Raw genomic sequence first — 14,930 nt, 5'->3', positions numbered from 1 at the left:
TTTTAACATTCCCATTCCACAAATACTAAATAAAAGGGGAAAAAACATAATTGGTCATTTCTGAAAAACAAACAAACAAGCCTAAGCTGGTTTGCTGGTTTTAGCAGGTCTTCAGAGGGGTTTGGGGCACTTGTCCACTGGTTTAGCTGGTCACCCTGCCAGACCAGCTGACAAGTTCCCAAACCCTCTCTAAAACCAGCAAATAGACCAGCCTGAACAAATTGGAGACCAGCTTAAAACAACAAACCAGCTTGACCAGTCTGAAAGACCAGTTAGATCTGCTGAAGACCAGATGGACAGGCTCAAAGGCCAGCTAGACCAGTAAAAGACCAGCTTGCCAGACTGGGAGACCTGCTTAAACCAGTTTAGGCCAGCTTAGGCTGGTTTACACAGTTGTTTTTTTTTAGCAGGGATTTTACAAGGAATGTGACAGTAAGTAGAGTGTGAGTCACACCTCTTTCTTCCTTTCTATTTTAATACCTTCATTTCCACACCTGTGTCTACCAAGAAATGGGTGAGAGCAGTTCTCCTTTGATGCATGTCCAGTGTAGCAGGCGTGGAGAGCCCCACCATAGTTGATAGCTACAATAGCTAAGCTGTAACCACCACAGTTCACTGAGGCAGAGAAGAATCTCATGCAGGCTAAATGTTCAGAGGCAGAGAGCCAGATTCTGGGGGAGTGAGCAGTGGACCAGTCATTTCTATGCTTTGCGGAATTCATCACTACCCTGATCTGCTTTAACATGCATTTGATCTTCTACCTACTGAACAGGCTGCTCTGGATGGAGGGTGTAAAGCCATCCAAGTGGCCAAAAATGAGAACAGGTGAAGACTGTTAAGGCTTGGTTTTCTGCGTGCCGTTCCGTTTTGCGCACAGTTGAGCGCTCAGCCTTTCAAAGTTTACTCTTTTGACCTCAAGCGAATAAGGATGCATTCGGTGCATACACACTTTGTGATACTCTTTTGTACAGTCAACAACAGGCTCATACGCTGATGATGCACACAAACGAGGGCTGTCTGTGTGTCTAGAAAATCTGGGCTACACATGGCACAGTCTGGCATAATGTGCCTGATCATAACACTGAAAAAACTGAAACTGCAGTGAAACATTGTTGAATGAAACATTTTCATTCAAATCAAATCAAATCAAATCAAATCACTTTATTGTCACACAGCCATATACACAAGTGCAATGGTGTGTGAAATTCTTGGGTGCAGTTCCGATCAACATAGCAGTCGTGACAGTGATGAGACATATACCAATTTACAATAACATCAAATTAACACAGCACAATTTAAACATCTGATATACACATAATTACACACAACAGTATACAAATAATAACATACACTGTACAGTATACAATACGCACTATATAGATACACATTATTCAATAAAAATAAAAAATAAAAATATATAAAAAAGTATATATAGTATATGTAGAATGTACAGTATTGTACTGTATAGACATTCAGGCTGTCGGTTGATAGTCAGTTGTTAAGAGAGAATATATATAATAATAATATAATTTATGACAGTCCGGTGTGAGATATAAGAGTAAGAGTAATAAAGTGCAGTGCTGATGTATTTTGATCGAGGGAGATCAAGAGTTCAGAAGTCTGATTGCTTGGGGGAAGAAGCTATCATGGAGTCGGCTGGTGCGGGTCCTGATGCTGCGATATCGCCTACCTGATGGTAGCAGTGAGAACAGCCCATGGCTCGGGTGGCTGGAGTCTCTGATGATCCTCCGAGCTTTTTTCACACACCGCCTTATATATATTTCCTGGAGGGAGGGAAGCTCACCTCCGATGGTGTGTCTGGCAGTTCGCACCACCCTTTGCAGTGCTTTGCGGTTGTGGGCGGTGCTATTGCCGTACCAGGCGGAGATGCAGCCAGTCAGGATGATCTCTACAGTGCAGGTGTAGAACCGTGTGAGGAGGTGGCGGTTCATTCCAAACTTCCTCAGCCGTCTCAGGAAGAAGAGGCACTGATGAGCCTTCTTCACAACGACTTCAGTGTAGATGGACCATGTGAGTTCCTCAGTGATGTGGACACCCAGGAACTTGAAGCTGCTGACTCTCTCCACCGGTGCTCCATTGATGGTGATGGGACTGTGTTCTCTATCTCTTCTCCTGAAGTCCACCACAAGCTCCTTTGTCTTACTGACGTTGAGGGAGAGGTTGTACTCCTGACACCAGTGTGTCAGGGTGTGCACCTCCTCTCTGTAGGCTGTTTCATCATTGTCAGTGATCAGACCTACCACCGTCGTGTCATCAGCAAACTTAATGATGGGATTGGAGCTATGTGTTGCCACACAGTCATGTGTGTACAAGGAATACAGTAGTGGGCTGAGAACACAGCCCTGCGGGGCTCCAGTGTTGAGGGTCAGTGATGAGGAGATGTTGCTGCCTATTCTAACCACCTGGCGTCTGCTTGACAGGAAGTCCAGGATCCAGCTGCACAGCGAGCTGTTTAAGCCCAGAGCCCGGAGTTTCTCATCTAGCTTGGAGGGCACTATGGTGTTGAATGCTGAGCTGTAGTCTACAAACAGCATTCTCACATAAGTGTTCTTTTTTTCCAGGTGGGAGAGAGCAGTGTGTATTGTAGATGCAATGGCATCATCAGTGTAGCGGTTGTTGCGGTAAGCAAACTGCAATGGGTCTAGAGAAAGAGGCAGCACAGAGCAGATGTAATCTCTGATTAGTCTCTCAAAGCATTTGCTGATGATGGGGATCAGAGCAACAGGACGCCAGTCATTTAAGCAAGTTATTTTTTATTGTTTTGGAACAGGCACAATGGTGGATGTTTTAAAGCATGTGTGGACTACAGACAAAGAGAGGGAAAGGTTGAAAATGTCCGTAAAAACACCAGCCAGCTGGTTCACACACGCTCTGATGACGCAGCCCGGAATGCCGTCTGGGCCCGTGGCTTTGCGGATATTCACCCGTCGGAAGGATCGGGTTATATCCGCTACAGAGACGGAGAGTGAACTAACCTCTGTAGCTTCAGCCGCAAGAGCTCTCTCCACGAGGGCGGAGTTATTTCCCTCGAATGAGCATAAAAAGTATTTAGCTCATCCGGGAGAGAGGCAGCGGTGTTCATGGCAGAGTTTTTATTCCCTTTAAAGCCGTGATGATGTTAATTCCCTGCCACATGCTTCTAGAGTTGGTGGTGTTAAACTGTCCTTCAATCTTGTTCCTGTACTGGCATTTTGCGATTCTGATTTTTTCGGAGGGCATAACTGGCTTGTTTATGCTCCTCCGCGTTCCCGGAATTAAAAGCGGAGGTCCGCACATTAAGTGCCGCGCGAACATCGTTATTTATCCATGGTTTTTGATTCGGATAGATCCGTATTGTTCTGGTCGGAACCACGTCCTTTACGCACGTTCTGATGAAACATATTACGCTATCAGCGTAAAGCTCGATGTCGTCATCAGAGGCGAACCGGAACATCTCCCAGTCCGTGTGATCAAAACAGTCTTGTAGCGTAGAATCTGATTGGTCCAACCAGCACTGGATCGTTCTGAGGGTGGGTGCTTCCTGTTTCAGTTTCTGCCTGTAAGCGGGCAGAAGCAGAATGGAAGAGTGGTCCGATTTGCCAAATGGTGGGCGGGGGAGGGATTTGTAGCCATCCCGGAAGGGAGAGTAGCAATGGTCCAAAACCCGGTCCCCTCGTGTGTTGAAACTAATGTGCTGGTGGTATTTTGGTGCGACTGATTTTAAACTGGCTTTATTAAAGTCCCCGGTCACAATGAACGCGGCCTCAGGGTGTGCGGTTTCCTGCTCACTTATACTCCCATACAGTTCCTTGAGTGCCCGGTCTGTGTCGGCTTGTGGGGGGATGTACACAGCTGTGATAATGACCGCTGTGAATTCCCTTGGTAGCCAGAATGGTCGACACAGAAGCATGAGAAATTCCAGATCAGGAGAGCAGAAAGACTTGATAGAATGTATGTTCCTCTGATCACACCAGGATTTGTTGATCATAAAACATACACCACCTCCTCTGCTTTTACCTGAGAGGTCTTTCGCTCTGTCCGCTCAGCACACGGAGAACCCCGCGGGTTCAATGGCTGAGTCTGGAATCTCCGCAGACATATAAGTTTCCGTAAGGCAGATAATGCAGCAGTCCCTTGTATCTTGTTGGAAAGAGATCCGCGCTTTCAGCTCGCAGAGCATGTTATCCAGAGACTGAACATTTGCCAGTAGAATACTGGGTAGCGGGGGTCGACTTGCGCGGCGTCTTACTCTGATGAGAACGCCGGCTCTGTTTCCCCTTTTCCTTTTGCGTTTCCGCGGCCGTGCTACCCAGACAAAGGGCTCCGCTTGCGTGTTTGTAAACAGCGGGTCGGCATTGAGAAATTTGAAGTCCGGTTTACGGTGTGAAATTGCTGAACCAATGTCCAAAAGTGTTTGTCTGGCATAGACAATAAGGCAGACAACATCCAAGACAAAAAACATAAGAATTGTGAACAAAACAAACAAAACACTACTATGTTGTGTCGGAGCTCACAATGCAGCAGCCATACTCGGCGCCATCTTGAGTTCAACTAAACTGACTGAAATAAAAATGACCATAAATGTATTTTAATTTTAAAATTTGCTAAGTATGAAAATGCAACTATATAGCAATGACACTAAACAGCCCTGAGAAATGCAATTGCATTAAAAATATTGAAATTATATCAGTTAAAGCATTAACTTTGGTGGCCCTCAAAACACAAAGCTAAAATTCAGTAAGGATCACTTCTGTCAAATGAATACTTAACTTGAATACTTAAATGAATACTTTACTCACTTATAGAAAGGTTGTTGATATGGTTCTGTTCTGGGTGAACTCTCTGCCTATCCATGCAGCCATGCATGGACAGAGCAGGGAGTGCAGCAAATAAAACCCCCCTCAAATGTAACAGAACAGATCCAGCAGAATTATTAAAACATTGTTTATTTTTAAACATTCATACAGTGCAACGTGGTACAATACTTCATTGCATACTAGATTAAATTGACACTTAATAGAACTTCAAATACTATAGTATATCAAGTTGATATCAAGAACATGGCGCAATAACACAATGAAGTTAGGAATTGCAACTGCCAATCAATTGTAGTCTTAGAGCACAGAACAATGAGACAGATGTAGAGAAAAATTAAAAGGCAAAGCTGCCATACAAGAGGTGGAGCTGTGGATTGAGGAGGGTGTTAAGTGCAGTTTGCATCCATGCAATGGAAAGGCGGCTAAAGCAATTAATAAATTGAGGACTTAAATAGAACTGCTCTGATAAGCATCTGGATTGTATTGGTAGACTTCATGATCAGCTGAGCTAATAAGCTTGACTAATGTGACCTGCCTGAACTGACGGTACACTTGATTATGAAATAGTAACAGCCATGAAGTGAAAAATAAATTAAAAGGACAAATTGATAGAAATAAAAACAAGTAACTAAAAATTCATTTAAATAAACTACATATATAAAATAATAAAATATAAAAAAAATATAAAAATATATATTTAAAAACATACTAAACTATAATAACACTGTCTGACACTGTTGTGGAAGAGTGACTGATACTTTGTTTCTCTGGGCCTTTGAAGCCTTTGAAGAATTTTGCAAAATGTCTTTTCTATTTTCACTGCAGAGGAGCCACCAGGAACGATGAAAGCACAAGCCAAGGAGTGAGGAGTGAGGCTCTGTTTAAAAAACAGGGAAAGAAAAAAGCTGAAAAAAGAAAAGCTCTCACAAGAGAGTTGGACGGCCTTGAATTTGTGATGCTGTGTCCATCATAAATCCCTTTGGCTGGCCCAGCTGGGGAACACAGAGCCACATATGGCTCCAGCCTGACCCTGCCTCCCTGCCCACAGACAACACAACAATAGCCCTTGCCATTTAATTAGGTACAGCCCCAATTCAGCCAAAACTCCCTCCACCTCCTTTGCATCCTCCATGCATGCTTACCCTCACTCTCTCTGAAAGCACAGGGGGATTTGGGAGGTTCCAGCTCTCCGATTGGCCAGGCTCAAATAAGGTGGTCAGTTTGAATTGGGCAGATGTCCAGTTAATACAAGCAAGCTCTGCTAGAAAGGCAGGGTACAGTCCCAGTAGGTAGCCTGGCATTAAATATTTGACTAGAACACTTAAACAGTTCCATTTTTTAACAAAACCACATTGTTCTCATTAAATTTAGTTGAAAAAAAAAAAAGTATGTATGATCCCAGGTTTACAACATATTTTAACTACTGTGCAATTAATTTTTGTTTTTAATAAAGTTATTGCTTGACAAACAGAAGGCAGCTTCAATTAAATTAAATATATAAGCCTTAAGAAGCTGTGTTACAGTGATTTTACCACATGTAAGTGGTAGCAATGTGCCTAAAAGCCCCATTACATATGTAAAATCAATGCAATGCATGGCCTTGAGTGGCTTATTCCTAATTTATCATGAATAATAAATGGAATAAACTATTCTTCCATCAAGTAATATAGTTAATTATCCTAACTGTAGGAGATTGGGTTGCCAAGCAAAACAGCAACTTGGTGCTTTAATTTAGAATCTGTGGTCACAGGTGTGAATTTATCTGCATTTTACAACGGCTTCGAACATGGCTCATCTAATTAGAATTTAGAGTCAGAACTATCCACTCGCCTGTAATATCACTATGCTGAAAGGAGCTTTTTTTCAAAGTTTCAGACTTTGCCTTTAACAGTCAAAAGGCACCATTTCCCCTTCACCTGTCTGCGTTTCCTGTCATAGGCAACAGTCTTCCTGCCCGTTTGAGCCACTCTTAAAACCATTCTCAGCTTTTGGTACTAGACAATTGGAAATTTTTCACCAAATGTTTACCTGATTTGACACCTCACTAAAACATCAAGTCTGTGCTATTTTTGTCTCTATACCCATGGCCAAATCACCCCTATGTGAAGACAAGCCACAAAGCTTATAAGTAAAAAAAGATATCTGAGATAAAGTTCAAACTTAGAGCAGAGAAGAAATGAGGTGTGAAGTCATTTAGACTGAGCCGTTATGCACGTAGTTTGAAGTTGAAAGGTTCTGAATTTGCTTTGAGGGCTTTGTATCATTTTAAGGTCTTGATATTCTTTTATTCACGTACAAACTAGACAAGTTCTTAAACTGCTCAAAAGTCCAATTTAAGTCAGACCAATATTTCACTTACCAACAACCATGATATTGAATTCAAAAGCAGCCTTCATGGTTTTGCGTCTCATCTGGTCCAAAACTGCCTCAATGCCGACATATCCGAATAGATCTCTGCCCTTGATAATGCCTTGTGTGTCAGATTCACTGAGGCATGGTGGAGGATGTTCTATCTTCATCTCCCTCTCCTCCACCTCTCTCTCCTCCTTGACCTCCTTCTCCTCCTCCATCCGGACAGATGGATCCAAGCCCTGCTCCTGTGCTGTGTCTGCCAATAGAGAGAGAGAGAGAGAGAGAGAGAGAGAGAGACAGACATTTTTTTGTCAGACTTGTTTGTGAGCCAGAGAGGTGTGCTGTGAGCATGCTCAGAGCATGCAGGTGGAGATTAATGGAGATTATGATGACTGACAGGAGGTAAATGAAGGTGAGGCACAGATGAGATTCAGATGGCAAATTGAAAAAATGAGAAGGAAGAATGCAGAATTGTCCATACTTGTGCATCCATCCCAGGCTGCAAGGGCACTGAAATGAGGTATCAGATTCAGTTTTTAATGTTTGAGATGTGGGTCAGGAAGGGATTTCCACAAGAAAGAAAACAATCAAATCAATTGTTTCTTCTACACAGCAATGAGATTAAATGGAGAACAAATGTATATATTTGCTGAAGTTTCCTTCTTTTGAGGTTGTTTTTCTAGGAAAAAGACCCCAAGAATCTTACATGTCCCCACTGAAGTTTCTAAAAAGATGTCTCACACTGTGCTCAGATACCCAAGATATCAAAGTCTGCAATCAAAAGTCCAGACATTTAAAATTTAACAAATATTTATAATCAAATTCTCAAACAAAAATATCTGAGCTATGCTATCCACATTAATTTAGCTCTTTACTTTTACTGTGTGTACAGCTGCTTCATTTGAATTGCAGAAGAAATATCTGAGACAAAATTGATACTTCAACAAAACATAACTGAGATCTCAGTTAAGTCTACTGAGCTATGAAAAATCAACCTCTGAGCAGTACATTTTGCCTTTGTGTTGATTTTATCTTAAAGCTCACTCAACATAAGCCCAATTCACAGAATGTAAATGGAAAGTACCGTCAGTGCGCATTGAACTTTATGCATCAAAGTATCAAACAAACTAGCAGCAAAAAAGCAAAGCCGAGTAGAAATGTTTCTGCTGCCTGAGCTTCAGTTTGTTCAGCTCAATTAAGTTCACTTTCGAGAGGGGCCAGCATACAGACAGCTGTTCACATGGCACTGGTTAACTACTGAGGCACGGACACCTGTCAGCTGGCGTGGCCGGTGGATGCCCAGTCTGACTTTGCAAGCGAACCGACGGGTGGTGGATGGTTTTACTAGGCTAATGTTTTATCCCTGCGCTGTGTGTACCACTGCAGTCCCGCGACGACTCCGTTTTATAAGAGGATTGATAACAATCCCCCTTGAGAACCTCTGATGTTGTCCTGATAGAGACAACATACCACTCACATTGTTCAAAACAAGGCTAAAATCACATTACCTCCGCATGTACACACTGAGAGCTGCTCAGGGTCACATCCTACCTTTGAAAGACTGCTGACATTCTAGAAGGGAGATCATAACGTGAAATTTTGGTAATCAATAGAGCAGACTCTTTGAGGCATACTATCTCAGCAAAACTAAAACAGAAAACTGTTGCAACAGAATTTGGAATGCTGCACAACAAATGGCTGGTTTTGCACTATTAAGCATTTTTTAGGCCAAGGACCCCTTTCTTTATAAAGAAACGGAGCAGGGTATTGTATTAAATTAAGTGTTGCATTTTAAAGGCCCGATACACTTCTGTTTACATTGTTCAGTCCATCAAGATCAGTCAACATGAACACACCAGCGTGCAGTTATTAGCGAGCTGGTGCAAATTTACCTACATCTGTTACATCATTCACGTCGAGACATTTTCCAAGAACATGTCATGGAACATTTTGTTTTTGTTTTCTTAAATTGGTCTACAAAAGGAAACAAATCTACTCAAATACTCTCAAATGCCTATTTACTCACGTACCATATGCAGCAAAAGTCATTCAAACATCTGCCCAAAGATATGCCTTTATCATCATTCTTGTGTCTGTATTTTGCCCATTAACACTCTTTTATACACTCATCTTTGCAGCAGTATCAGTTTCATCATAAATTACAATAACAGAGTGTAATCAGTGCATTTTATGGCCTTGTATAGTGTGTTTGCTCAGAATTCAGAATGTAAACAAGACAAATTAAATATTATCTACTGTACATACACTCACTGAGCACTTTATTAGGAACACCTGTTCACCTACTTATTCATGCGATTATCTAATCAGCCAGTTGTGTGGCAGCAGTGCAATGCATAAAATCATACAGGTCAGGAGCTTCAGTTAATGTTCACATCAACCATCAGAATGGGCTGGTTTGAGCATTTCTGTAACTGCTGATCTCCTGGGATTTTCACGAACAACAGTCTCTAGAGTTCACTCAAAATGGTGCCATAAAATGGTGCTGTTCTGTGGATGGAAAGCCTCGTTGATGAGAGAGGTCAACAAAGAATGGCCAGACTGGTTCGAGCTGACAGAAAGGCTATGGTAACTCAGATAACCACTCTGTACAACTGTAGTGAGCAGAATAACATCTCAGAATGCACAACACATCGAACCTTGAGGAGGATGGGCTACAACAGCAGAAGGCCATGTCGGGCACTTTATTAGGACCATAGTGTTCCTAATAAAGTGCTCTGTGAGTGTATATACACTACCGGTCAAAAGTTTTGAAACACTCGTTCTTTATTATAATTTTTTTTTCTCTTTTTTTTCACATTTTAGAATAATAGTAAAGTCATCAAAACTATGGAATAACATAAATGGAACTATGGGAATTATGTCGTGACTAACTGTGACTAACTATAAATCAAAACTGTTTTATATTTTAGCATCTTCAATGTAGTCACCCTTTGCCTAGCATTTGCAGACATGTACTCTTGACATTTTCTCAACCAACTTCTTGAGGTATCACCCTGGGATGTTTTTTAAACAGTATTCCCATCTATGTTGGGCACTTATTGGCTGCTTTTCTTTATTATATGTTCCTATTTGGTCATCAATTCCAAAAAAATAATATGTTTTTAAAATTATATTTTAGTTTTATAATGAAATAAATGTATATGATGGCACAATTATATTTTTGTCTACAAAACTAATTTCAAACATTTAAGCATACACCTTCATATCAAAAGATTTTTAAGATTTAAGTGTTTCAAAACTTTTGTTCGTAAACAGTATACTGATGTTCGGCTGTTTCGAACTTCTTTTTATTCCTGAACAAAGACTGTAGAAGAACTTCTCTGGAAGTATATTGGGGCCTTTAGACTGGCTTATAGCATCATGCTTATAGTACCATACTACTGTATTTAAACTGTTATTGATGTTCAGATTCGTATATTTTTATGATGCATTAGAATCATTTACTTAATCAGTCTAATGTGAGAAGGACATTGAAACACTTAGATGAACTTGAAATTCATGACTTCAGCTTTGGTTGAAGTTTACGTACTACTGTATTTTTAACAATTGTATTTTTCACAAAAAAATTGTTTGATATATCAAACAATTGGTGGAACCCCTGCAGTGCCGCCGCAGACCTCCTGTTTAAGACCCCTGTTCTATAATTCCCAACCAGGTGTATGCGCACCTCAGGGGGTTAATTAAGCAGATTACAGGGGGTACTTAGAAAGATATTTGGAAATAATTAATAACAATTAATCTTGTGATTTTTGTGTAATTAACAGATAAAAACATTTAGCTACTTACTTTTGTAAAGAAAGAAAACAAAATAATATTTGCAAGCTTTTATCAATTTGTGTGGATGACACTTGTAGCGGAACATTTGTACGTATGTATAAATACTCCGGAAAAAGGTACATTTCTTCAACGGTGCTGTTTACGTGTCTTCTTCACTTTTCCAATTTGATATTCTGAAGCAGTTTGAAAAGGAAGCTCCTTATTAAGTCCAACAGTATTGTGAATTATTGCAATAATGGCCATTTTAAGAATAGTAAGGATAATGCTAAATGATATCCAGTATAATATGAGTGACAAAGGACATTTCTGGTTTAGTGATGTTGATGTAGGAGTACTTCTGCTGGCACATGAGACAAAAAAGGTTGGGAAACATTTCTTTAGAGGAATTAAGAATTTTATACAGTATGTAATCAAATGAGTAGATCTAGAAAATTAGAAGGGATCATCTCAGATATGAGATGCAAAATGAGATTGAGATTGACTGAGATTGCCAAACTGCAAACACACAATCCATTGATTGCTTCACATAAGTGACTGTTTCACATTCAGCATTAGATTTACCAAATGTCATTAACACAATTATAATGATAAACAATAATAATAGCATTTATTTTGATCTTAGGATAAGAGTTGTTGTTTTTTTACACCTGATATTTTATGATTCCCTACCTTTAGGCACAAATTAATTCATTGTTAAGGTTATATCAATATTTCTTGGCTAGAAGAAGAACATTGTGAAAGTGGTGATGTGTTTTTGCCCGAACATGTGTTTCTGCTACAAAGATATATTCACCTAAATATGGTTTTCCCACGACTACTAATGCTGTGACACTGGCCTGGTCACAACCCTGAGTCTTGCTTAGTCATGCTGTCCAATTATATCAGACAGCTTAAGATTGGAAAAGCGTAATACGTCACGACCAGCGGGTGATTAATGTTAATTTTAGTGAGCCAAGAACTATGTGCTAAACAGTACAAATCTACAAGTCTATGTGTAGGAAATCAGCAGCAGGTCTTGTGTTTGATCTGATGAGCCAGATATCCCTCATGAGCATCCGGCAGCTAAGAAGCCTGTCTGCTGGTCCAGATGACTTAATCAGCTATAAATATACCATACGTCCTCCAACCACTAAAATGGAACTAATCCTGGCTTTCTTATTCCGTAACTGGCTTCACATCCAACAGATTCATCCAGCACCTGAGGAACTATGCAAGACTGCACTTACCACAGCCAAGCAAGATGTTTACTACCTCCATTTCTCTCTTTGTACATTTCACAACTTTAAAAACTATGTGTTGTCATCGTTGAACACATATTAGAAGAAAATCTTAAAGGAATAGTTCACTCAAAGATGAAAATGATGTCACTATTTACTCACCATCATGCCTTTTTAAACCTGTATGACTTTTTTCTTTGAAAGACATAAGTTGGATTTTTGAAGAATATCCTGGCTGCTCTTTTCCATATAACGAAAGACTCAAATGTCAAGCTCCAAAATGACAAAATAAGCACCATAAAAGTGGCCCGTAAGACTTGTGCTCTATATCATCATTATACTCCACTTTGTGTGAGGAACAGACCAAAAATTAAACAGTTATTTATGGCAAATCTTGACATCCACCGTAGCTCTCCTTGGTCATTCATGAGAAAAATAATAACAGATTTTTGGGGTAACCTATTCCTTTCAAAAGGAAGAAGAAACTGTAACTGTGCTGTCTACGGATTGAAATATTTATTCAGTCGATGCTCTAATGGAATCTGATAAATAGAGCAATGTTCGGCTCAAATGAGAGGAGAGTTTAGTGGGAAAAGACAGAAAGGGTAGACACACTGTCTTCCAGATGCGTGAGAAAAGCAAACAGACAGAGAAAGTGCTAGATAGTTGGAAAAAAGTTTAAACTGTTTAATAGAAACCATATTGTGTCCAAATAAAAGCAGATCTCTCCCTGGGTTTGCTGAGTGTCTGTACTTGCTCTTTAATAAAACTGTTCACAGATGAGGCCCATCTTTACCTGACATGACCAAGAAGCCTGGGAGCTACATAAAGTGAGAAAAGACAAACCAATCACTCTTACTTAGCTCAAAAGCAAGCAAAGAAATGGCAAATAAAGACATCTACTTATCTCATGTTTCATAATATTTTTCTCTTGAGCATCTCAAAAAGCCACAGAGTCATAAGCATAAGAATGTAGAGCCATATGAGCACCCACTTTACACTTTAAGGATGTTCATTTTACGTGTGCTAACTGCTAAATGCTAACGTTTGATCCACCAGCTGAAAATAGTGAATGTTTTATGCTGTTTTCTGTCTTAACCTCTTCAAACATCCCATATGGGAATTATCATCATATAAACATTTAAATGGTTTTAAACCACAGCAATATCTCTAAAAAAATACACTTTACTTGGCAGATAATGAAAAGAGAGAAAAAGATTATGATCAATAGTGCATGCTTATATAAAACATTGATAATGGTTATAAAATTTTCCAATGCCTGTGTTTTGTTTGATGTGGCTCTGTACAAATTTTGCACAGTTTTGCTGTTTTAGCCACAACTTTGCTGTTAGTCACAATAATTCAGACCATTTACGGTCATGCATTAGTTGATCTGGGATTTCATGCCAATAACTCCATACTCTAACTATCAAAATAACACAGCATAATATGAATGAATACCCATTATTCTTTTAGGGGAAGAGTTACATGACAGTGATCTAGTTAAAATGCAGGAAATGGCCACCATAAAATGGTAAAAGATTAGTTAAAAGGACCCAGGACCATGTGAAAGATGTTTTGGTCCATGCAAGTCAACAACACCATAAAAAGCTCCTGGGCCCTCTACTTCAACTTCCTGCTTATATTCATCACAAATTATTAAACTACAACAAAAGTATACTTCTAAAACGGATGTTGCACACAAGGTTAAGTGACTCAAACAATTTAATTCCATTATACTTTTTGCAGATGGCAAAAACATGCCTGTTGCATCTTATTTCTTGAATAAGGGTAACCAATACCATGCTACAAAAGTTCAAAACATAAGTTTTGTCAACCATGAGATCCTTCCTAGCCAGATATATCTAATCAAGCATTAAAACAAAGCAAAACAAGTCAGCAAACTTTGAAGACATCATTTCAAACCATGAGCCTCTCCCCTCCCCCTTTTAGCACTCTCACTTCCATTGTCATCAGAGGGGCAGTGAAGCTGAGACACATGGAAAAGCCAAGGGGATAGAAAGATTCTTACCTTTTCTCATTCACAATCCTCTGTCCACACCACTCTCCTCACTGCTGTACACTGCAGACACACTGGCCCACACCAGACACTCAACAAGCTGCTCTGATGCACCTCGGAACTTGTCCCCAAACTTCGTCCTCTGCTTTGTGCTCTGTGTAACTGCCCATGCAAATCTGCCTCTCTTTCTCCCCCCTCTCTCCCTCACTATAGAGAAAGATTGCAGGGGTAACGGCTAAAGCTGCTCACACTCATTCAAATGCAGATTGGCAAGCAGCTTCCACTAATCCAAAAGAGTACTTCTCTCATCCACCCCTCCTCCTTCCCTGCATCTCTCTACTGCTCTCTCTATCTCATTTGCACACGACTGGGGCTGCTGACAGTCTGCCGGCCCAGGCTCACACAAATGAGGCAAATACATAATTGAACCATAAAATCAATCAGGTTCTTTGAATAGAAGTCATCCACAGACTCATTTGGTAAAAGACCGCAAAAGCTAGAAAAAGTCAGCTCTCATTTCATTTCTGTGCTGGAAATATACAGTATAAGGGCCGCCAATGCAGTCATGCTGGGCTGTTTGCCTGTGGATTGCTGTTAAACGACATGGTAATGTTCAATCAGACATGAGTGTTTATATACTGACTTAGAGCTTGTGGTTTAAGATTTACAGAGCAGCAGTAATTGATTTTAAGTGCCTGGGTGCATATTACGGGTTCACAGCAAGCG

General features: G+C 40.2%; 1 protein-coding gene across 3 annotated transcripts in view; it reads right to left on the bottom strand.

The window, feature by feature from the left end:
* Positions 1-14,930, bottom strand: part of LOC127452040 (neuronal-specific septin-3-like) — a 112,510-nt gene that overhangs the window by 36,781 nt on the left and 60,799 nt on the right. For 2 of the 3 annotated variants that reach the window (XM_051717169.1, XM_051717172.1), the window contains one exon: positions 7,177-7,425. In XM_051717169.1, coding sequence (XP_051573129.1) covers positions 7,177-7,425 — 249 coding nt within the window. Of the gene's footprint in view, positions 1-7,176; positions 7,426-14,216; positions 14,387-14,930 lie in introns of those variants that run through there. The other variant, XM_051717171.1, reaches the window with a different exon arrangement.

This window comes from Myxocyprinus asiaticus, chromosome 14, assembly GCF_019703515.2.
Source record: "Myxocyprinus asiaticus isolate MX2 ecotype Aquarium Trade chromosome 14, UBuf_Myxa_2, whole genome shotgun sequence".
In the NCBI taxonomy this organism is placed as follows: Eukaryota; Metazoa; Chordata; class Actinopteri; order Cypriniformes; family Catostomidae; genus Myxocyprinus; species Myxocyprinus asiaticus.
This window is presented reverse-complemented; position numbering and strand designations above follow the sequence as displayed.